The sequence below is a fragment of the Carassius auratus genome, chromosome 42 (assembly GCF_003368295.1).
Source record: "Carassius auratus strain Wakin chromosome 42, ASM336829v1, whole genome shotgun sequence".
Classification (NCBI taxonomy): Eukaryota; Metazoa; Chordata; class Actinopteri; order Cypriniformes; family Cyprinidae; genus Carassius; species Carassius auratus.
This window is the reverse complement of record NC_039284.1, coordinates 8955817-8978874: the sequence shown is the minus strand read 5'-3', so window position 1 is coordinate 8978874 and position 23058 is coordinate 8955817. Positions and strand designations below refer to the sequence as shown.

General features: G+C 39.2%; 1 protein-coding gene across 1 annotated transcript; it reads right to left on the bottom strand.

Annotated features, from left to right (window-relative positions):
- Positions 1–3753: 3753 nt before the first annotated feature.
- LOC113060561 (E3 ubiquitin-protein ligase pellino homolog 2) lies at positions 3754–22835 on the bottom strand. Its single transcript, XM_026229580.1, has 6 exons — positions 22503–22835; positions 18260–18389; positions 8944–9045; positions 7365–7562; positions 6904–7092; positions 3754–6132 (listed from the first exon to the last, which is right to left on the bottom strand). Exons 1-6 carry the CDS (start codon positions 22577–22579, stop codon positions 5542–5544), a joined length of 1287 nt encoding a protein of 428 aa, XP_026085365.1. The 5' UTR covers positions 22580–22835; the 3' UTR covers positions 3754–5541.
- Positions 22836–23058: the final 223 nt, after the last annotated feature.

The following is a 23058-nucleotide window of genomic DNA, read 5'->3' as shown; positions in this document are numbered from 1 at the left end:
TCATAAGAGAAACTATTGCTGAACTGTATTTCAGAATCACGCCAAAGACTGGGAAGGTACCAGCTGTAATAAAAAAATGCTAAATCTTATTTCCATCATTCAAATAAAGACAGAACAGAGTACAGGTGCACATATTCACCCCGTTTGTGACAGCTATCCTCGTTGTATGACTTTATAGTGAGGTGGCCTTTTCAGGCATTTAATATTACATCACACTTGAGAATTTATCACGTTACAAAATAACCACAAAAGACGAGCCGTAAGCTTCCTCACAAATGCAGACGTTATGTCATTTTGAATAAACCCTCTTAAATGGGGGGCAAGCCAAGCAGAGATTTCCCAACCAGCTTTTTCTGTCACCTTTACTACGCTGACTGTCAGCACAGAGCGGGAGCGAGACACATCCCATCTCCCCAGCATCTACAGGAGGAAATGTTAATTAGCAGTCATGGCATCCCACTGATCTCTCCTTTCAAGAGCAGCTAAATGGCATGCTCAAAACCGAAATCCTTTTATATGCCCTTATGTGCAGAGAGAGCGCGTATGAAAGGGACAGATATGTCATCACCGTTTGGTTGCCATTATTCAAAGCCCTTCCAGTCTGTGATTCAAGAGTCATTTTTCTGATATACAGTTAGTCTGAAACCGGAAACATGCACAGCTGCAGACGAGCCCTTTCATAAATGCTTTAAAAAATGAATAGCTAAAAATGTTATTCACAGAGTGTTAGCAAAACTTTAGTTAAAATAGTTTTTTTTAAATCTTGTGTTAATATTATGCATTTATAATTGATGCTTATTTAATTTTAGTTAAGCATATAAAAGATAGATTATTATATTCTGAAGGTTATTATAAATACAATGGCTTCACTTTATGAAATATGCACTGCTCCCTTCATGAACTAAAATGTATCATTAAAAAAAACTGGCAACAAATTAAAAATATAATTTGCAGTAAAAATATGAAAAGTTTAATTAATTGAATTATTCTTAAATGCAGTCATAATGTTTTTTACATAAGCTTTGGCTCATGAAAAGATGGTTAGTGTCATTGTGGAAAATGTAAAGATTACAAAATATGACAGCGCCCTCTTGTGGCCGTTAATAATTCACTCCATAAAAGAAACGTGACCGAGTGACGTGGACGTTGTTAGCATTTCTAATCTATTTTAATGATCTTAATTTAATTTAAGTATTTTTTTTTATTATAATATCTCACAACATCAGATCTCTAGTGACGATTTGTTTGGTTTACAAGCGCTATCGTCAAAAAAGTTCTTAACTTTGTTGGGAACTAAATATTTAACTTTATAAAGGTTTTGTTGCAATGTAAGAGCAACTAAAGATAAAAGAGTAGAAAGCAGAAGACAGACTCTTTATTGGCCTGAAAGGTGCAGGATTTAACCTTCATTAGCAAATGTTTCTCTAAACTTTTGATGCACAGACAGTGATAGCCACATGATAGCAGTGTCTAAGTATTATAATAATATTGTAGAAAAGTGGTGTAGAAAAAAAAGACATATGCTTAAAGCTTTAGAGAGTTCACTCATAAATGAAAATTCATTGATATTCACTCACCTCATTCTGAGCATATCTGCACAGAGAACTCAGAAGTACATGACTAGAAGGCACATCGCTGGTTTATTAAGACTGAATGAAATGAGAATTAAATGCCTTTTATTTACAAAATGTGATAACAGAAATGCAAAGACAAATGTAATTGCAGCATGGACTATATACAGTATTGTTCAAAATAATAGCAGTACAATGTGACTAACCAGAATAATCAAGGTTTTTCGTATATTTTTTTATTGCTACGTGGCAAACAAGTTACCAGTAGGTTCAGTAGATTCTCAGAAAACAAACAAGACCCAGCATTCATGATATGCACGCTCTTAAGGCTGTGCAATTGGGCAATTAGTTGAATTAGTTGAAAGGGGTGTGTTCAAAAAAATAGCAGTGTGGCATTCAATCACTGAGGTCATCAATTTTGTGAAGAAACAGGTGTGAATCAGGTGGCCCCTATTTAAGGATGAAGCCAACACTTGTTGAACATGCATTTGAAAGCTGAGGAAAATGGGTCGTTCAAGACATTGTTCAGAAGAACAGCGTACTTTGATTAAAAAGTTGATTAGAGAGGGGAAAACCTATAAAGAGGTGCAAAAAATGATAGGCTGTTCAGCTAAAATGATCTCCAATGCCTTAAAATGGAGAGCAAAACCAGAGAGACGTGGAAGAAAACGGAAGACAACCATCAAAATGGATAGAAGAATAACCAGAATGGCAAAGGCTCAGCCAATGATCACCTCCAGGATGATCAAAGACAGTCTGGAGTTACCTGTAAGTACTGTGACAGTTAGAAGACGTCTGTGTGAAGCTAATCTATTTTCAAGAATCCCCCGCAAAGTCCCTCTGTTAAAAAAAAGGCATGTGCAGAAGAGGTTACAATTTGCCAAAGAACACATCAACTGGCCTAAAGAGAAATGGAGGAACATTTTGTGGACTGATGAGAGTAAAATTGTTCTTTTTGGGTCCAAGGGCCACAGGCAGTTTGTGAGACGACCCCCAAACTCTGAATTCAAGCCACAGTACACAGTGAAGACAGTGAAGCATGGAGGTGCAAGCATCATGATATGGGCATGTTTCTCCTACTATGGTGTTGGGCCTATTTATCGCATACCAGGGATCATGGATCAGTTTGCATATGTTAAAATACTTGAAGAGGTCATGTTGCCCTATGCTGAAGAGGACATGCCCTTGAAATGGTTGTTTCAACAAGACAATGACCCAAAACACACTAGTAAACGGGCAAAGTCTTGGTTCCAAACCAACAAAATTAATGTTATGGAGTGGCCAGCCCAATCTCCAGACCTTAATCCAATTGAGAACTTGTGGGGTGATATCAAAAATGCTGTTTCTGAAGCAAAACCAAGAAATGTGAATGAATTGTGGAATGTTGTTAAAGAATCATGGAGTGGAATAACAGCTGAGAGGTGCCACAAGTTGGTTGACTCCATGCCACACAGATGTCAAGCAGTTTTAAAAAACTGTGGTCATACAACTAAATATTAGTTTAGTGATTCACAGGATTGCTAAATCCCAGAAAAAAAAAATGTTTGTACAAAATAGTTTTGAGTTTGTACAGTCAAAGGTAGACACTGCTATTTTTTTGAACACACCCCTTTCAACTAATTGCCCAATTGCACAGCCTTAAGAGCGTGCATATCATGAATGCTGGGTCTTGTTTGTTTTCTGACAATCTACTGAACCTACTGGTAACTTGTTTGCCACGTAGCAATAAAAAATATACTAAAAACCTTGATTATTCTGGTTAGTCACATTGTACTGCTATTATTTTAAACAATACTGTATTTACATTATTACAGCCCTGTGGCCAGACATCATGTTTTTGCATCTTGATTAAACGTCACAAATAATGACTGGCTAATAGATTCAGTGTCCGTACTGCATTACTTCAGTGTTGTTTCTTTCTGCTAAACTTGCAGTGAAAAGCTCTTTTTTTGACACTGTTGTATTGGTGTTGCAAAGCAGCAATTAAAACACTAAAGCTCTGTAGTGTAATGTTTATTGTGCCTAATTTTGAACAACTGAAACATACAATGGTTTAGACATGTATTCTACTCCCTGGAATTTAACATGACTACATACAAAGAAGCACTTTTTGGCATTAAAAAAAAAAAAAGTTTGGCCTTATTTTAGTTTACTCCGCATGGAAGTGCCATCATTGTTAAAAAACAGTAGCTTTGCTTTAGGAAGTATACTCCCCATCCATTTAATTTTGCTTTTGGTGTAAAAATGTCACAATGATATGTTATGTTTCAAGAAAACACTATATCCTCTAATGCATGTATAACCACACAAGGGGTTTACACCACAAGTAGGCTACTACTTGTGAAATAGTAAAAAGAAAACAGAACATTCAAATCCAATCTGACATTTGACAGCTTTACATTTCATATTGGGTCTGACTTCAGCATGGAGTGTAAGAGGAACACAGGGTTATTTTGCAAACACAAGCATAATCAGAAGATGCATCAGAGGCTTGAGCGTCAATAAAAGACACATGACTACTGACTGTTCACAAGTCTCCAGACGCAGCATGAACTTATAAATGAGAGATGACCATTTCTGGTTGTTCAGGCTGAGACATTCATACCGACACCTAAAATACATATTTGAATAAATATATTAGTATCTGTTTTAAAACGAATTGTACATGGGCTATTGTGTAGCAAAATACTTTTCAGTGAGTAAAAGGCTCTGTAGATTGCAAGTGTTTATAAAAATACCCCTTCATTTTGACTAAAATATCATCTTCACTTCCCTGTAAAAATTTCTTTAGACATTAGAAACCATCTCTGTATAAAATTTAGGAAAATAGTGGAATAAAAGTCATTTTAATCTCATAACAAGCTTATAAAACAGTTGAAATAGGAAGAATTTTGACCAATGAGAAATTGTTACCAAGCGATCACTGCTTCACAGCTCCTCTACGCCATAAACCTCCACCATCGTCGTTTTCCTTCTCATTATTTTCTACATGTGTCTAGATGATGACTGCAGAATCTACTTTGATTAAGTACCAAAATATTTGGGACACAGTTTTTAAGATAATACAAAAAAAAAAAAACACAAAGAACCACCACTTTAGTTACGAACTCTAAAGCCAGTTCCAGAAATATTTGGCAAAATCCGTTGTTAGTCTCCTTACTGGTTACCCCAGTATGAATAAAAACACCTTTACATCAAAACTTCAAATCTTGAACCTTTTAGACACAAAAACAGCACGTGTTAATTTCCGAATACTTTTATGAACAGAGAACTAGGCTAAAATCACAAATCACTGTAATCCCATAACGCACCGTCCATTTGAAAACGAAGCTTCTGCTGCGGCTGGTTATTATTCCCGTCAATGCTATGGGGGTAGCTCTACATGTTATAAAATTCAACAGAATCATCATTTTTTTAATTCTTTGGAAACAACCATTTTAGTATTGCAGTTCCCAAATCAGTGCTCCAACAAGTGGATCCTCGTAGAAGCCCTCAGTGGAGTTTAGGATCCTGCGCACACACTGAACTACTTAAAATAATGGAGGTTAAGTCCAGATCCTGGGGCTCGGACCATCCTGCACGGTTTAGTTCCAACTCGACACGCTAGGACCATACGGTCAAGCTCTTTGGAAATCACCGGAAGGATTATTAAAGCAACAAAACTCCACAGGAAGGCTTGATCACCAAGAAAGAAGCATCTCGAGTCTAAAGCCAGGTGTAGAAATATATTAAATCTCCTGAGTGATGTGCTCATGCTGGTGTGAACTTAGACAAAAGTAAGGAAATCATGACGGACGCCTGTCATTCGCCAACGATCACAGTCAAAGTCATGAGCACGAACCTGCTCTCCAGGATAAGTGTTTCAAGAGCAGTTTCACAGCTTGCAGTCACACCTTCTACGAACTGTCCTTCAGCATAGTGGACTTCACTTCGATTAGGCAATGACCCACCATCCACCTCCTCTACACTCTCAGTCTATAGGCCCCTGAAAAATGAGCTTCGCCCACTTTTGGGTCAGATTGAGTTGGGTAGCGCAGAAGGGGCAGGCGGCGTGGAAAGCGTGGGTGCCGTGCGGTAAAGGAATCTCCGCCCAATAGCGGGCTGACTTTTCAGAGCACACGTGGCCGCAAGGCACAAAGGCGTACGTTGGTGCGCCGGTATCGACGTAAAAGGCTGGTTCGCATCCGAGCCAGAGTGGCACGTAGGGGCCCACGGTTCTGCACATGGGACACTCTCTATGAGCATTGGGGTCGCGTTCAGAACGGTGGCCCCAGTCGTGGTAGCCGTGAACGTGGCCACAGGCGAGGTAGACCCAGGGCTGCTTGTCCTCCTGGGTGGGGCCACTGGCCAGGGCACGGCTGCAGCGTTGCATGCTGGGAAAGGCCAGGGTGTTGAGGCCCACGGGGCACTGAGGCCGGGCTGCGTTCAGCTCCTGGCGCAACGCCTCCAGGTGCTTCTGAGTGGGGGTGTGGAAAAGACCGTCGGCTGTGCGCCAGAGTAACGTGGCTCCGCACAGATCAACCAGAGAGCCGTCCTGGAGCACGTTACTCTCACTCTCCACCTGAGAATAAAACAAGCATCTGAGCAATGCATTCAATACATCCTTTTTCAAAACATATGTCCCATGTTGGGTTACAGGGAAACTGGAGCCTATCCCAGGATCTCAGGCCTTAGGCAGGGAAACACCTTGGACAAATGGCCAGTCCATCCCAGGGCTCACACTCACACTCACAGACAGTTTTATACTCTTAAACATGCAGAGCAAATTAGTGGAACGTTGTTACATTTCTCAATGAGTTTGATGGATTAATCGATGGATGGATACTGCTTTTCGATTTCCGATACTGTAAACTTTTGTATACTGACACATATCCATGAGGTTTAATCTATGCCTCAAGTATTTACTTTTAACAGTGTGTTTATTATTATTAGCAAAAGAGTTGATGCAGTGTGGTAACAATGCAAGAGTGCAAAACCATATTTGTCCTCCAGGAGGAGCTAGAGGTTCGAAGACTCAAACATACTGCCTCTAACTGGTTTACTTCCTTTCTGCTTCACTTTGCAAACTGAACATATTGAAACAAACATGATCTGAGTAAGACAATATCCATAGGTGCTTAAAATCAACAACTTAATCTAGAGCACATGAGTAATCTAGAGTGTCCAATGCACGATTTAGGGGTCATCCTTACCAGATAACCAAGTCTCGATGATTTCTGCAATTGTGTAAATCTGAGCTTGAATTTATAACCACAATTGTCAGAGTAATTGTGTGTATTGATGGTTGGCTCCTCTGTGAACTAAAGCGAGCAGATGCAGTAGACATACTAACCAGTTTGCCCCGAGTTTGAGCGGATCGTGTTTCTCTCAGTGTGTAAACATCTCCACACACCGATATCTCCCTCCACACGCCAGGCTTGGACTCCTGTGTGAACCCGCCCCTCGGGTGCATGACTAGCACACCATTGGTCGTCAGGCCGTCCATGTGACCATCTGGATTCTTCCATTTGGCTGCTTTCTCCTACAGAGACACTTGATTAGTATACATAAACAAAAATGAATGCACTGCACTCTTTTTAGTTACACATGGGTGACTCATTCCAGTTCGCCGGACACACCTATATTTACCAGGTAAGTTTAGATCAGTTCCAGTGCATCAGCAGAAGTGGATACTCCCCAACACAGCACATACACAAATATGTGTGTGTGTATATGTATTAATAAAGTTACTAAGATGAGAAATGTATCCCACAGACAATTCCATTTCAAGATCAGGCGAGAAAACACACTTACTCCCAGAAATATATTCTTGGATGTATCGAAGCCTGCAGCGTAGATGCGCGCGGTGTAGGGCGGGTTACGCTCACACACCACCCGGCAGGCGAAGCGGGAGATGGTGCTTTGAGTGATGGGTGTGTCCTCACCCTCCCCTCCGCCTGACACCGTGTCAGTCACCACAAAGTCAATAGGGCCCTCCGTTGATCGTCCAATCTGACGTACAAAAAAAAAAGAAGATATATCAGATATAACTTACAACTAATGCTCATTTCTAGCAACTATCTGAGTTATATTTCAGGTCATGACAGAAAGAATTTTAGGAGAAAATTATTCTTATTATTGAAATGAATACTCTGAAACTACACACACACACACACTTACTTAGCTATCTAAATGGGGACATTACATAGAGCAGTCCCTACACTGTTTTGTCTCAGTAGTAAACAGGACAAAAAACAGTCATGCATGTGCCGGGACTTGTTTGAAGAGCCTATTTTGGTTTTAAAAGAGGGGTGGAAGTTCCCAAGAATAGAGAGGTGCTCATTGCACTAAATCCTGTTTATAAATAGTTGTACTGAAATAAAGATGCAACAGTCTCCACTTTATTTCCTTTTTATAGAGTGTTTCTGTTTTGTCCCTGTGGGTTGCTGCTGGTTCCTGTTTTTGCTTTTCTTCCCATTTGCTACAATCCATATGACTCTCTCTCACGAGCAAACCAGACAATCACATACGGTTGGGTATCCATTGGGTTTTATTTGATACCAGTGCCATTTTGATACATTTTAAAAGGGTACCGGTGCCTAAATCGATACTTCTATAAAAATAAATATATAAATAAATAACTAAATAAAGCCTAAAGAGGATAACATTAAAGAACATTAAAAAGATTTAATAAATCCATAGCATTCACATGCTCCGTGGATGCTCTCATTTCCCAAGCTTCCCTTACTCTAAAGCTAATAAAAGTTTTTCATGATCTGGGTCATTATTTAATACAAAACCACACATAATGTTTCTACTGTATCTCTGTCAATCTCAATGATATTTAGTTAAGATGAGTGCTGTCTGTCCCTGTCTTTAATCAGTTCTGTGAATTACTGTATGATCGTTCTTTATAAAGTAGCAGCAATGTCATTTGTAAAGTACAGTCTTAGGCACATTAGTATTTTCACCCCAAAAAAGGGTTTTAAGCCAGTTATTTATATATTTTGTTTAAGTGAGTAGGAAATATGAGTTAACATTTCCAAACATTCATTTTGCCATTAATTGTAATAATAATCTAGTGAGATTGTTGAATGGACAAGCAGTCTGACAACAGTCTGCATAACACTACTGTGCAAAAGTCTTAGTCTTTGTATAAAGTACGTATAATTAGATTAAGTATATTCCATAAGTACCGGTGTCATATTGGTACCGGGTTTCAGTACCCAACCCTAACAATCACAGATCTTGATTAGCCATGCTGAAGATCAGACCTCAGAGTATTGCAAACATAAAAGTTAGACAGAAAGAGATGTGCCTTTGCACTGAAGTTATGCTCAAAGTAACAGTGGAGAACAGATTTCAAAGAGTTTCTTGTTTTGTGAAACAGTACCTGGAACATGTCTGTGTCTTTGTCGTGGCTGTACTCCACCACCACCGTCTGGTTTCTGGACAGTGTGTAGGAGATGCTGTGCTGGCCCTTACAGTTCACCGCCTGTCACAACACAACAGAAGCATCTGTCAGGGAGGATGTCCTGCTACAGTGGCACGCAGAGAGGCTTTGCTTTTTTAAAAGACATTACAAGATTTTTACACTTTCTGAAAAAAACACTGTGAAAAACATGCCGCCACAATTCCAGGATGTTGCCATGTAGTATCTACAGCTTTTACTGTGGTCTTTATGCTGTTGCTATGTCTATAAGATTTGTGTGTCTCTTTCATTGTGTCTGATTAAAAAATAAATAATAATGGGTCAGAAAAAGTTAAAAGTATTATTTTAGCCTCATGCCCCAAGTAAACTGATGGATCCTTTACTTATTAGTTATACAGCTAATTTGCTCAATTAATAATCAATTAAGCTTAATGCATAAGAAATGCACATTTTGACAAGCGTTTAGCAGGCGTGACAAGAACTCAATGCACAGTTTAACTTTTGAACTTGACCCATTTACATTGGGCTGCTGAAGAAGTGACTGCAAAGGTAATGAGGAAAAACAAGCAACCACCAATTGCCCTTCACCCTACTAAACCCGTAAGAGTGAAAAGTTTAGAAAGCAGCACTACTCATAACTCAGACCTTTGTGTGCGTGTATAAGTTTGTCCAAAACTAAAATGCCACTGTAACAAATGTGCATTTGTCTATGTGAAACACACCCCATCAAACATTCATTACTCAGACAGCTGTCATACGCGGCTTGTTATAAATAAGTCATGATTTAGGTCAAGCGTGTAAGTAGAGGAAAAGATATGACTTTAAAAAAAAAAATTGTAGAATGGTTTGAAGACTATTCTATATAATTTCTACTCAATGAAGTAAGTAAATTAGCGGTTACAGATAGGCATGCATGATCTGAATTGAGCTCATTTCAAAGAGCATTGTGTGTGGACATTATTCTGGTGGCTTGAGACAAAACCACAACATTGCATTGTTTAAAAGCAGCCAAATTCCCATCATGCTTACTTCTCGCTTCCCAGTTCACCCTTTCTCTCCTCTAATCTGTGATTTCCAAATTACCCACATCTCTATCACGTGTGCTCATGAGGGAGTGGAAACTGGGTCATGGTAACTACACTAGTGTGCAACAATGGAAAAACACAGCCAAGAGAGGAAGGTGGTTTGTATCTGTACAACACCACCACCACCACCACCACAGCCCAATGCATTATGGGGTTAAACACTCAGTGTTCACCTCAGGACTGTGTGAATACACATGCACATAACACCATTCTCAATAACACCGGAGGTCACAAGCAGTTCACATATGCAAACGGAAAGCCAAAATTTCACGCCCAACCAATGTCCTGTAATAACCCAGACTAAATAGTGCTGCTGGGTGAGTCTGTTATAGGACAATCCAATATATACGAAGAACTCCAAATCAAAATTCATTTTGAACACTAATATGAATATTGGAATCATTTAAAGATGTTCTTTATTTTTACCACACAACTTTTCTAAAAACATGCCATTCGTACAGTTCGATTCTCACTCTCAAGTATCAGAATAGTGTTTGAATCATTTCCATAAATTCAGTTCTTTCTGGCCCTCTGTGTCAGTTTGAGTCATACAAAAATGTTTAGAAGTCCCAGTGTATCCTTTTACATGCTTTAAAACGTGTAAATAAAACAAATGGCACTGTGGCATAAAGAACCTTTGTCAGTAACATCACCTCCACGACAAAAAGTTGCACATAAAAACATGCAAAATAATATATAAATAACTGCATGTCCCAAGTTGTCCCCTGCACGGGAACGCTATTTGAGCCTCTTTGAAGCAGCAGATTTAATGTAGGCTGGTGCTGACAGATTGCTTACTAAAGATCGACAGAGAGTGGATTTTACTAGGGCTGCCCTCGACTAAGAATTTTTCTGGCCGACTAGTAGTCGTTCATTTTAAGGATTAGTTGAATAATCACACGTTTATTAATAAACCATTTAAATCATTATAATGAGCCTTTAATTGCCTACATAGCCTAATAAGGGCTCAAACACACGCATAAAGCACACAGGCAGAAGTAATGATTATGAATGATTCAGGGAGAAACAGGAAGGAGGCTGCATTAACATTTTAATTATTTGATAAACTCGGGCTTTCTTTGTTTTCGGTTTAAGAGATGATCTCAGCAACACAACTCACCATTCCCGAGTGGATGTTTCATAGCGATTACATAATGTGAGAATATTTGTTTTCCATCTGAATTTGTTCATTTGAAAGGAGAGATTTCACTCTCTAAAGATATATTTTTAATGTCTGTAAGGCAAAGACATACAGAGTTTTGTACTCAACTTAGAGAGACCAAGACCGCAGAAAGCACATCATGTTTGTTTTATTATTTTACAAAAGTGCCTTTTTTTGTGTGTGTGTGAGTGCAGTCTTGCATTTATCTTTATGACCAAAGATGTTAAATATTTAATATTAATTATATATTGATCATTAAAGTTAGTTTGTTAACTTATGTTAACAGAAGCAACTTCAAAATTTTTAAATATACAAGTTGATGTTGAAATTAACACTAACTAAATGGCCATCTTAAACATCTACACAAAGGCCATAGCATTGAAATTGAAAACATATGGATATTGTATGCATGTTTTCACACTTGAATTGCTTTATTCTAGAGCACTTGTCGCACACCGTGCAGTGTCTGAGACAGCAGGTATCAGGGGTGACACACCGGACGTGTCGCGTTCAGTTCAGACGGCAGTCGAAAACAGTTTAACCAGCAAACTGACAAAAATTCACTTCAAGAATGATCAAAAAGTGGCGTAGATGAGTTTGAAGTTTCGTCGTTTAAAAAAGCAATATAGAAAGAAAAAGCATGATGTATACTACAGCTCTCTATAAATGAAGCATTCTTTATCAGAGGCACAGAAAGACAAAGTTTCACTGAAAAATGCTCAACACACAATTTTAAAGACTAGGGTGATGTCATCATATTCAGTAACATTGATCTGGGACAAATTTTATGTAATTTAATATAAAACTGCGAATGGCGGCAGGATTTATTTCGGCTAAATCAACATATCAGTTTGCTTTCTCTTCACTGCTAACAAATGCATTAAAGTGACCAGCTGGACATAAACTAATGCAAATAGATGTTAACAATAGTGACATTTAGCATTTGGGGCAGATTAGCGTGTCTTGGTCACATTGTTTTAACAGCTTGAGTTGCTGCTAATGTTCGCGTCCTCTCAGCATTTTCACTATCTCAACAAATTAGAATACTTCATAAAACGATAATAAAAAATTTAAAAAAACATTTTGTGAATTGTTGGCCTTATGTTCATTTACTGTACATGTACTCAATGCTTGGTAGGGGCTCCTTTTGCTTTATTTACTGCCTCAATTCGGCGTGGCATGGAGTTGATCAGTTTGTGGCACTGCTGAGGTGGTCTGGAAGAAGGTTTCATTGACAGTGGCCTTCAGCTCATCTGCATTTTTTGGTCTCTTGTTTCTCATCTTCCTCTTGACGATAGCCCATAGATTCTCTCTGGGGTTCAGGTCTGGTGAGTTTGCTGGCCAGTCAAGCACACAAACAACATCATTTAACCAACTTTTGGTGCTTTTGGCAGTGTGGACAGGTGCCAAATCCCGCTGGAAAATGAAATCAGCATCTTCAAAAAGCTGGTCAGCAGAAAGAAGTATGAAGTGCTCAAATATTTCTTGGTAAACGGGCGCAGTGACTTTGGTTTTCAAAAAACACAAATGGACCAACACCAGCAGATGACATTACACCCCAAATCAATCACAGACTGTGGAAGCTTAACACTGGACTTCAAGCAAATTTGGCTATGAGCTTCTTTTCGTTCCAATCAACATTCTGTTAACATGCTTGGAAACAGCACTCTGTGAACAGCCAGCTTATTGGCAATGAATTTTTGTGACTTACACTCCTTGTGAAGGGTGTCAATGATTGTCAGAGACCATTTTGAAGGCTCAGAAACCTTTAAAGATGTTTTGAGTTGATTATCTAATTGGCATGTCATCATATTCTAATTTGTTGAGATCGTGGATTGGTGTTGGATCGTTGGCTCTTTTGTTAAATGTGTACCAAAATCATCACAATTAAAAGAACCAAAGACTTAAACTACTTCAGTCTGTGTGCATTGAATTTAATACATGAGTTTCACAATTTGAGTTGAATTACCTAAATTAAGTTTTCCTCGACATTCTGATTTATTGAGAAGCACCTGTATAATGGCAGCACAGCTTCTCAGCCATTCCAGCAATGGACACAACACAGAAAGACTACAAAGCATGGATTTTTGCTGATTAGTTCTGGCAATCGACTATCGTGCCTATATGACGGTTGACCTCTAGTGCTTACGCCATTTAATGCTCGAGAGATCCTTTCCCCAGTGCATAACTTATGGTTATTTTCTTTGTTCTATAAATTTATGAACACCATTTCGCAAACAGTTTCTAATGAATGTGTGTAAAACTAAAGGGCACGAGAGTGTATCAAGACAGAATGGAATAAAGTGCACAATATTTTATCAAATTTATTAGACCTTAAATGTGCAAAAGAAGTGAGCAACTGAAATAAGACAGAATCCCTTATTTTTAGCTTAACTAAAAACAAAATCCTATAAGTAACTTTAAAAGTTAACTTTATCATTTTAATCTATCGCACACAGGTATAGTCCAAAGCTATATCAATTATGTTGTGACAGTTGGGTATGACCAGCCCAGTTTAAAATTTGGGACGCTATTGTTCGTAGAGCATTTGTGCCCAAACTGTAACAAAGAGGCTTGAGGGTGAAACCATTGGGCAGCTCTCCACATTCACTGCCAGATCACAACAGGGGGTCCCATAAATCCACCCCCCATATCCCACCCACTTTACAGTGGGCAGAAAAGACCCCAAACAATAGGCCTAGTGGAGCTGCACCCGATGGGCAACAAGGTATATGAAGCAGCTCCATCTGTGAGAAGCAGGGCCTCGTGTTGTAAACCATGATGAGATGAGATGAGATACTGCAACCACAGGATCCAATTCAGCTCTACTCTCTATAAGTGCTGGACAGCCCTCAATGCAAGAGGAACAACTCCAACCTCAGCCAAATCCTCCAAGACATCCATGAACAATCACATATTGTTCCTGGAATAGTTTAGTGACATTTTGTGACCCATTAAGGTCACAAGGGAAGTCGTGGCCTAATGGTTAGAGGGTTGGACTCCCAATCGAAGGGTTGTGGGTTCTAGTCTCGGGCCGGATGGAATTGTGGGTGGGGGGAGTGCATGAACAGTTCTCTCTCCACCTTCAATACCACGACTTAGGTGCCCTTGAGCAAGGCATCGAACCCCCAACTGCTCCCCGGGCGCCGCGACATAAATGGCTGCCCACTGCTCCGGGTGTGTGCTCACAGTGTGTGTGTGTTCACTGCTCTGTGTGTGTGCATTTCGGATGGGTTAAATGCAGAGCACAAATTTTTTTTTTTTTGGGGAAGTCGTGGCCTAATGGTTAGAGGGTTGGACTCCCAATCGAAGGGTTGTGTGTTCTAGTCTCGGGCCGGACGGAATTGTGGGTGGGGGTAGTGCATGAACAGCTCTCTCTCCACCTTCAATACCACGACTTAGGTGCCCTTGAGCAAGGCATCGAACCCCCAACTGCTCCCCGGGCGCCGCAGCATAAATGGCTGCCCACTGCTCCGGGTGTGTGCTCACAGTGTGTGTGTTTGTGTTCACTGCTCTGTGTGTGTGCATTTCGGATGGGTTAAATGCAGAGCACAAATTCTGAGTATGGGTCACCATACTTGGCTGAATGTCACTTCACTTCACTTTTTTATCTGAAAGGAGTTCACGGGGCATGCTGTGAGTAATCGCAGAGCCTGTTCTTTGTTCAACTTTAACATTACAATGATGCAGCTGCACTTGTGTCACTGCTGGAGAACTGGTCGTTTTTTGGTTAACCCTTTCAGACTGACGCCTGGAGCCACAGAAGGCCTTCCACCTCTGAGCGCCATGACCCCAAAGAGCAGCGTGATTCACATATGCGCTAGGCTATTTTCAGCTCTGACGAGGCACTGCGGATGGATAATAAGCAGCCAACAGTAACAAAACTTCTCCCCAAAAAACAGCATGCCAGCTAGTTTCATGGAGAGAAGAAAACATTCCTTGCATTCATGGGACTTTAATTAAGGAGCCTGTGTCTTTGTATAAAACAAACATGTCACAAATATATCACATTCTTTCTTTTTAAAATGACAAAACAAGGCTCTATAGTGTGACCATTTCAGTCTGTAACTGAAAATAATAATATCAGTTTGAACCCTAACACTGGTGTGGAAATTATGATACTTAGTATTCATGTGACTGCACATGAAATGCTGAAATAGAGGGCAGACCAAGGCTTTCCTCTACTGACTGGCAATTATTTTTACCAGGCTTGGCAACGGTTTTATTTGATGTCAAAAATGGTGGAGGAGGCATTTTTAAAAACCATTCCTGAGTGCTGTGTTTTTAGACACCAAGGCGCGTTCTGTGTGAAACACCCCTTTTAGAGTCTGCACAAAAGAAAAAGCTTTTTAAAAAACATCCTCATGTCTATGATAAACGTCAAAATGCAGTGTCGTTAGGCAGCTCGCTAGGTTTTGGAACAGAACGAGAGTCACACGATGTAATGAAGCAGCTCTCATTGAAAAAAGATCTCCTCAGACAATGACGGCTGTTGGCAGGTTGTCTTTAGCTGACTGGAAGAGTGGCAAAATTACATCATAAGTCATCAGCCACCAACCACAAAAAAAAGAGACCCAAATGGATAAAATATCATGTTCTCAAAAAGTTAAGTCACGCGAATAAAAGTAATGAGTTGATAAAATGTGGGCTAAACTTGAAAGTTGTGGCCTGGCTACTCAAAAGTGTTCAAACAGATCTCCAACACAATGTCACCCATTAAACTTCTGAAGTATCAGAAGGAAGGACAGTCTCTGTGAATTTCAATAACATCTGGAGACAGCAGAGTGTCAGCAGGGATTAGTATGAGAGTAAACTTCTTACAGCTCAACCCCACCCATTACGTTTAGTACCACCCTGTAAATCCCTGAAGAATGTCCCAGTAGCAAGCTGACGTTTGAAAGGTGGGGTCAGGTATGCTATTGTAACCAGTGCTGTGGAGTAACTAAATAAAGGTTGCAATCTTCCTTAACCAAACACTGCATTGCACAATTTACAACTGGGCATGAAACCAAAATACTCCACAACTTCTCTGCTATGTGGAGTTAAGTCTGGTGAAAGAATTTTAAGTTCCATGAATTGCCGTTGCATAGTTGATTCGGGATTTTACAAGCATTAGAACAGCATGTGTTGCTCATGCGCTTGCATGGGAACTGCATGGTTTAACAAATAAAGAGCAGTCCCTTAAGTTAGCCTTTCTCCACGGCCCACAATCTAAACTGAGTTGACACACCACAGCTGTAAAATATAAAATGAAATGCAATCTCTTCAAAAGGGCAAAGCATTCGGTTGTGCCATTAATGTCAAATTATTTATAATAGTATATTATTACAGCATAAAAGCTGGTAACTGGGATGTAGAGTGAAGGTAGGGCCCCCAAACCCCATCCCCACAATGAGCTGTAAATCATTCAAGTTTACCCCAATTTCTGATCTTCTGATCTCCAAACCAAAAGTTTTGCTTTCTCTTTGGAGTGTTACAAGCTCTTGGTGCATAAAGAAGATCTGTAAAGTTGCAAAGACTAAAGTCTCAAACCCAAAGAGATATTCTTTATAAAATTTAAGACTCGTCCATACCCTCCTAAAACAGCTCGTTCAAACACACCCCCACATCTATGTCACAATATGGGAATAACTGCATAACGCTGCCCAAATGTTCATGCAAAGAAAGGTGGTGAAACCTTTGATTCACAACTCCATGTTGTGGAGACACCATTTCATTGTGAAAGCGAAACTACTTTGTTTAGCCTTCCAAAAGAGGACACAACTAGAAATCAGTGGTAAAGTTGTATTTACAACACTGTTCCAGAACAGTTTAACACAAATATTCAGATGTATGCAGCACATTTTATGGAGGACCGTTTGCTGATCCTGGTAGAGAAGATGACAATGTGACTCACAGTCTGTATGTTTACATATGTAAAGGATTTGGCACTGATGATTTAAATGCAGGTTTTGAGCAGTGTAGAGCAGCGGTTCTCAGTTCCAGTCCTCGCGCCCCACTGCTCTGAACATTTTGTATGTTTCTCGTATGCTTCAGTCGTTTCAGTGCCCTGCAAAGTGGACATCACAGGATATTCCGCCATGATTCCAGTTCGAAGCGAACTTATACACTCCATTGAATGTGCACTGAAGTGTATTTATTTACAGAGGTGTATGATGTCACATTTGTCCATGTGTGAAGACGTTGCGCAAATCCATTAATGAAATGTTCCAGAGTGAGGTAAACGTCAACAGATTTCCCTGCTCAGGGAGTAGGGAGCAATGAACACTGTGTAGGGACCATGTCAATGGGAAGACATTTCATGCATGGAGCTCACTTCTAACAAGCTGATTATCTGAATCAGGTTAACAAAGAGAGACATACAAAATGTGCAGAGCAAGAGGTCGCGAGAACTGCTCGTGTAGAGTAGTGCTTGTTGTATGTCGTATGTCAAAAATGCAGACACGCTTTTAGGTGTATGCAGCGCAATGTGTAAAGACACAGTACAAGTCATTATAATCAGTAATTATGTCCCTACTGGATGCAACAAATGGCTCGTTTGTAATGGGTTTTATTGCTGCTGTGTTCTGAACGGGACACGCAACACAGTATGTTAAGGGGTGTAACATTTCCGTCACATGCTTGAGGCATTAGGCCAATCACAAAGCACTGGATAGATGGCCAATCAGAGCACACCTAGCTTTCAGAAGGATGAGATTTGTAAACAACTACAAGTTTCAGAAAAGCAGGGCATAGAGGTGTACAGTATGTGGAAAATAATGTTGTTGTTTTTTTTTTTTTTTTTTTTTTTACCTTAAACAGCATAAACATTGCTTTACACCAAATACACAAAATAATGTTCTTTTTAGAAACGTCATATGGTCACTCTTTAATGGTAATGTGAAGTGGAATTCTGGCTGTGAAATCTATAAATTCAAGTCATAACAGTAACAAGTAAAATAAAATGAAAAGTCAGCACACAACACACGTAGTGAAAAGCATTCTCACAGACGATTAGGTTTCCCAATTATAGTTTCTGATATGAGATTACCTTGCTGGCTTGTGGGGTGTTAAGGATGTGTACAGTGCTGGGTTTGACACCGTTGGCTTTGGCTCTTTTGTAAAGTGCGAACCGGCTTTTCCTTCGCCCTCTGTCTCCATTGGGGAGTGAACCATTGTACCTTTTTAAAAAGAGAAAAGCGTAAATTAGATGACATTAGATGAGGAAGATTTTTAGTCTTGTTTCAGAATATCATTTTCCATCAAGTGGAAATAGTGCTTCACAGCTTTATATAGATCCCAGTCTGCCACATGAGCAGAGCAACACAGACAGAAAGCAACTCAGGTTTCTGCAGAACTGGAATGCTTATCATTCAAAATGAGCTTTGTAATTAACATGCTTTTGCACAATTATTAAACCACACTGAAATATCCCTATAGACAGTACACGCCATGTGCTTCAAGTATTAGGGAAGGGGCTCTGCGTCATCTCCAACACATACTCATCACCACACAAGAGACTCGTGATAAAACATTACAAAACACTTTCACTTTAAAACAACATTGCTTTAATGTGTATTATGAGCTAAATGCTCCGGGTTCACTCACTGTATTCAAATCTGAATGTTTCTGTCCACAAGATATACAAATTTAAAATCATAACAGCATGTCACCAAAAACAATTAACAGCACATTAACAACTAATAACTCAAAAGTTGTCCTTAAGTTTTACACAGACACGCACGCAAAAAGACCATCTGAGGTTTTAACAAGAACACTGCATGCAAGGACCAGGTACAAGGTTTCTTTTCTACACTTTAGGATCAACTGAGGTCTGAAACTTTTATAGAGAACAAGTGTGGATTCACAAAGTGATTTCATGCCATTTTCTTTTTAATTGAAAGGGCAAAGTGGCAGATTTTATTTTATTTTTTTTACCAAATCTTAAGAGGCCCTTGTGGGTTCCATTAGGAAATGTTCAAATTGGCAAAGTTCATTTAAAAGTCAGACCTCTCTGTTCCCAATTATGATATATATCTGAGTAAAACTGCTTCTTGAACATGAAAATTTTTGTCCATCAAAAATTGACTGGATTGCCAATTACTGTAATGGATTCATGTGTATAAAAAAAAAATCATGTGCAGATCTCATGAAGTTACTTCCCTTGTGCAGGTTCCTTTTAATGCTGAATGCAAACTTAGTATAATCTGGAAACATAACTGTCACTTACACATAGTAAAGAGAAACGTGCATCATAAAATGACACTCATTTTAAACTCACTCAACATTTAATTAAACCCAATAGATTGTTTAGTCAAGCTACTCATAGTTAAACACACCACAGTGTTCAAGACTCAGACTAAATGCTGTCAATACAGAGACTTCTTCCCATTGGCTCCAGCTCTTAATGTTAAAGTAATGCATGACTTCATTTTTAGAGGGAACAAGACTTTAAATACTTGCTTGGTCGTGACTAACGCTCATTTGAATTGTTCTAGATCATTAGACACAGTGCCTTGGAAGTCTGTCTGAAACAGGTTTCCTTAGAAGGCACCTTCATAGGCAGCTGCTTTAACTTTCTGGCTCGACCAGCATGATGTGTAATGATGTCAGTATGAAAAGTGAAACACAGTTTGACATGCAATGTTAAGGATGCATTTATCTGAAAAACAATAACAGGTTGGATGCGAGAAATAACTACATAAATAATGTTAAACCCATTTTGAATTTAAATTACACCAATCAGGGAGTTCTCTACATCCGAGATTCTTTAGGTTTATCGTCTCCTTTCAGAGGTCAGAGATTGAATGACACTTGATTGTAAGGCCATCTCAGCGAGTTGGCAGAAACTTTAGAGTCAGCGAGATCCATCTCCCTATCACAGCTATCAGTCACAGAGGAAAGACACCAGTACAAAAGGTGCATTTTCGAGGGTTGTAGTGTCCCACAAAGTCTTATCAAAAAGCTCAGTCAGTCTAATGAGAACAATGAACAGAGAGAGGAGGACTGGAGGCTCAGATGTGCCTGTGCCCAGATCAATAATACCCTCTTTCAGCCTCGGCTCTCTGTGTGCCAGCAGCCAATGCCAGGCAACCAGGGCAGCGGAAAGTTGGTACCATGAATTGTTTTTAGGTTTTTTTACACAAGGAATGCTACAGTAGGTCTGTTTGGCTCATACAGGTTATTAAATTCTATAAATCAAACATTCCATTAACATTTCATGCATAATTTCATGCATTCTGCTAAATTTTGAACCATGTCACAGTTGTATAATAAATGTTTATTCACTTGACATATAAGAGACACAAACCACTTCTACTGATAAACCTTGATTTTAGTTTGAAATTATGATTTATTATTCATTTTTATCCCCTAAGCTATGGTCATATTTGTCTTTTTCAGCTCATTTTCCTGGGGGAAATCACCTGGGTTTAAATCGACACACCAGTTACATCACAACTTGTAAACTATAATCTCTGAATTCTAGATGATATGCTTGCAAATATTTTTGACATTCAAAGCTGACATGTCCCTTTCATATTTAAAATGACTTTGTGTATTAAATAAGAAACTTCTTGCAGCACCTTAACAATAATAATTTATGAAAATGATTACTTCAAGAAACTTTTTGAAAATGTTACGTGTGTATCTAGAAGCTGCGGTTGTTGTCTTTTTAAATGCAAGTTGCCAAATAAGGAAGACAACCACAGTAAGGATGTGAAACGCTTGTGTTACAAAACAAAACATGAGACTCTCTCCGAGTAATGTTAACCACAAACCTTCTTAAGTTTACTCACACCAAAACCACTACGCTATTATAAAAATAAAATAAAAAAACCCGTAGGAAATTCCTGAGGGAACCCAGGGCGCCTGCAGCCAGGTTGGCTACAAATTGAAGACTGAAACAAAGCTTTCTGTGCTCTTCGATAAGCAGCTCCAACAAAAACATGCATATCTCAGAGCCCATGAAATTCATCTAATTGTGGTTTTAACCCTTAAAAGGCTGACATATGAAAAAATATATATATTTTTGAAATAGATAAATTAATTTTTTTTGTAAGGTTTTTATCACTCCTATACAATAGTCTGTGAATATGGAGGGATCATTTAAGGAGAGAGAAACACCAATTATATTCAGAGGCCCAAACTGAGCAGAAAGATGCAATTTGTCCCTTTATATCTCGCCTAAGATGTGTTTAAATGTTTTGTTTTATTAATCAATGCAGTGTAGCTTTTGTGGAGGCAAAACATATAATGGATAATCAAGTAAATCAAAGTTGCTTCAGTTCAGTAAATGTTCATCTTGAAATGCTACTAGCAATGTTAAAGTTAATCTCATGTTTGCGTTTAATAAAGGAAGACTTCACAACACAAAAAAACAACAACCTGAAGCTGGACATTTTTACATTTATACTAATAAGTATTAACCACAAATCACATGACTGTAGATTGTACACAACACTTTCTGTAAAGTTGTGATCATGTATATATAGCACATTTGAGATGCTTGAGGTGAAATATCTCAGATCCAGAGTTGGGATGATTTTGATTGTAAAGCTATTGCACATTTGGATTGCCTTTATCGGACACATCCAAACCAGCACATACAGAGCATCTTTTGACTAACGAGGAAGACATCCAACAAATGCCCTGCTCTAGATCACGGCACATCTGTGATTTACAACCCAGCAGAGCAAGAAAACGAGACGGTCTCTGTGCTCAGTCACAGAACAGGAGGGGGAACAAATAACTTTAGTGGGCTGCTTCCGAATTCCTCCACCGCCCTTCATCTCGTTGTGACTTCCCGTGCAGAAAAATGAGAAAATCCCATCAAGATCCGATCTCTGAGGCCAAAATAAGAGCCTTCGGGATTAAACCAGTTCACAGCTAAACCATCCACCCCCCATGATGGAGTAAAACGCACATCACATTTCTAAATCATAGTGATAATCAAGCTTAGAGAAGATTTTTCGTGCATAAAAATAATAAGTGCATACATGTATTTCTCGGAGGCTCGTGAAGCTCACAGAAAGCGCACGTGTTGTATTTGTGCAGTAACGTGAGTGCGTGGATTTTAGGAGCTGTGTGTAAACAAACTATTTCCGTACTCTCCAAAAACACAGTTATGAACTAAACAGAGGCTCAAAAATGTGCTTGAGGGTTTCTGAAGAGCCCTTTTGTGAGATTATTAAAGGCACGTCAAAGAATGTAACTTAGAAACAGCGCATAATAGAATCAAAGTCGTGTCAATATTGGACAAACACGAGGAAAAATAGCTGCGCGTGCGGACTTACCCCAAAACCACGAGCTCGCCGTACTTTACGGGCTCTTTGGTGGGCGTACAGTGTTCCTCTTGACCCGGTGAAAACATGAGGCTTTTCAAACAAATACTCTCTCAATTACACGACGAAACGGGAAGAGAGACTTCAAAGGACGCTCCAGAGTGACAGATTTCCCATTTACTTGCTCCCAATCTTACTTTTCAGAAAATAAAACAATAACAGTTAAATCCTACATCCAAGAGATATTTAAAAAATAATAATAATAAAGCCTCAAGTCTCGGAGACGTTTCATTATAGGAGTAGTGAATAACTCTACGCTTCCATCCGCCGTAAGAGAAACAGTACTAGAAGGGTGGACCGTACCATTCACTTAGAACGACTTTACGAGGGGAGGCATACGAAGAAACTTTCCAAAAATTATAGTGACTATTCTCATAGCTTTATTGTTGGTTGGTGTATATTTAGATTCGTTAGAGAACGGTGTTTTCTCTGCACAATATGAAATGGAAAATTTGATACTTTGATATTTCAGCTTTTAAGCTAAAAAGAATAAAAAACGCACCCCCCT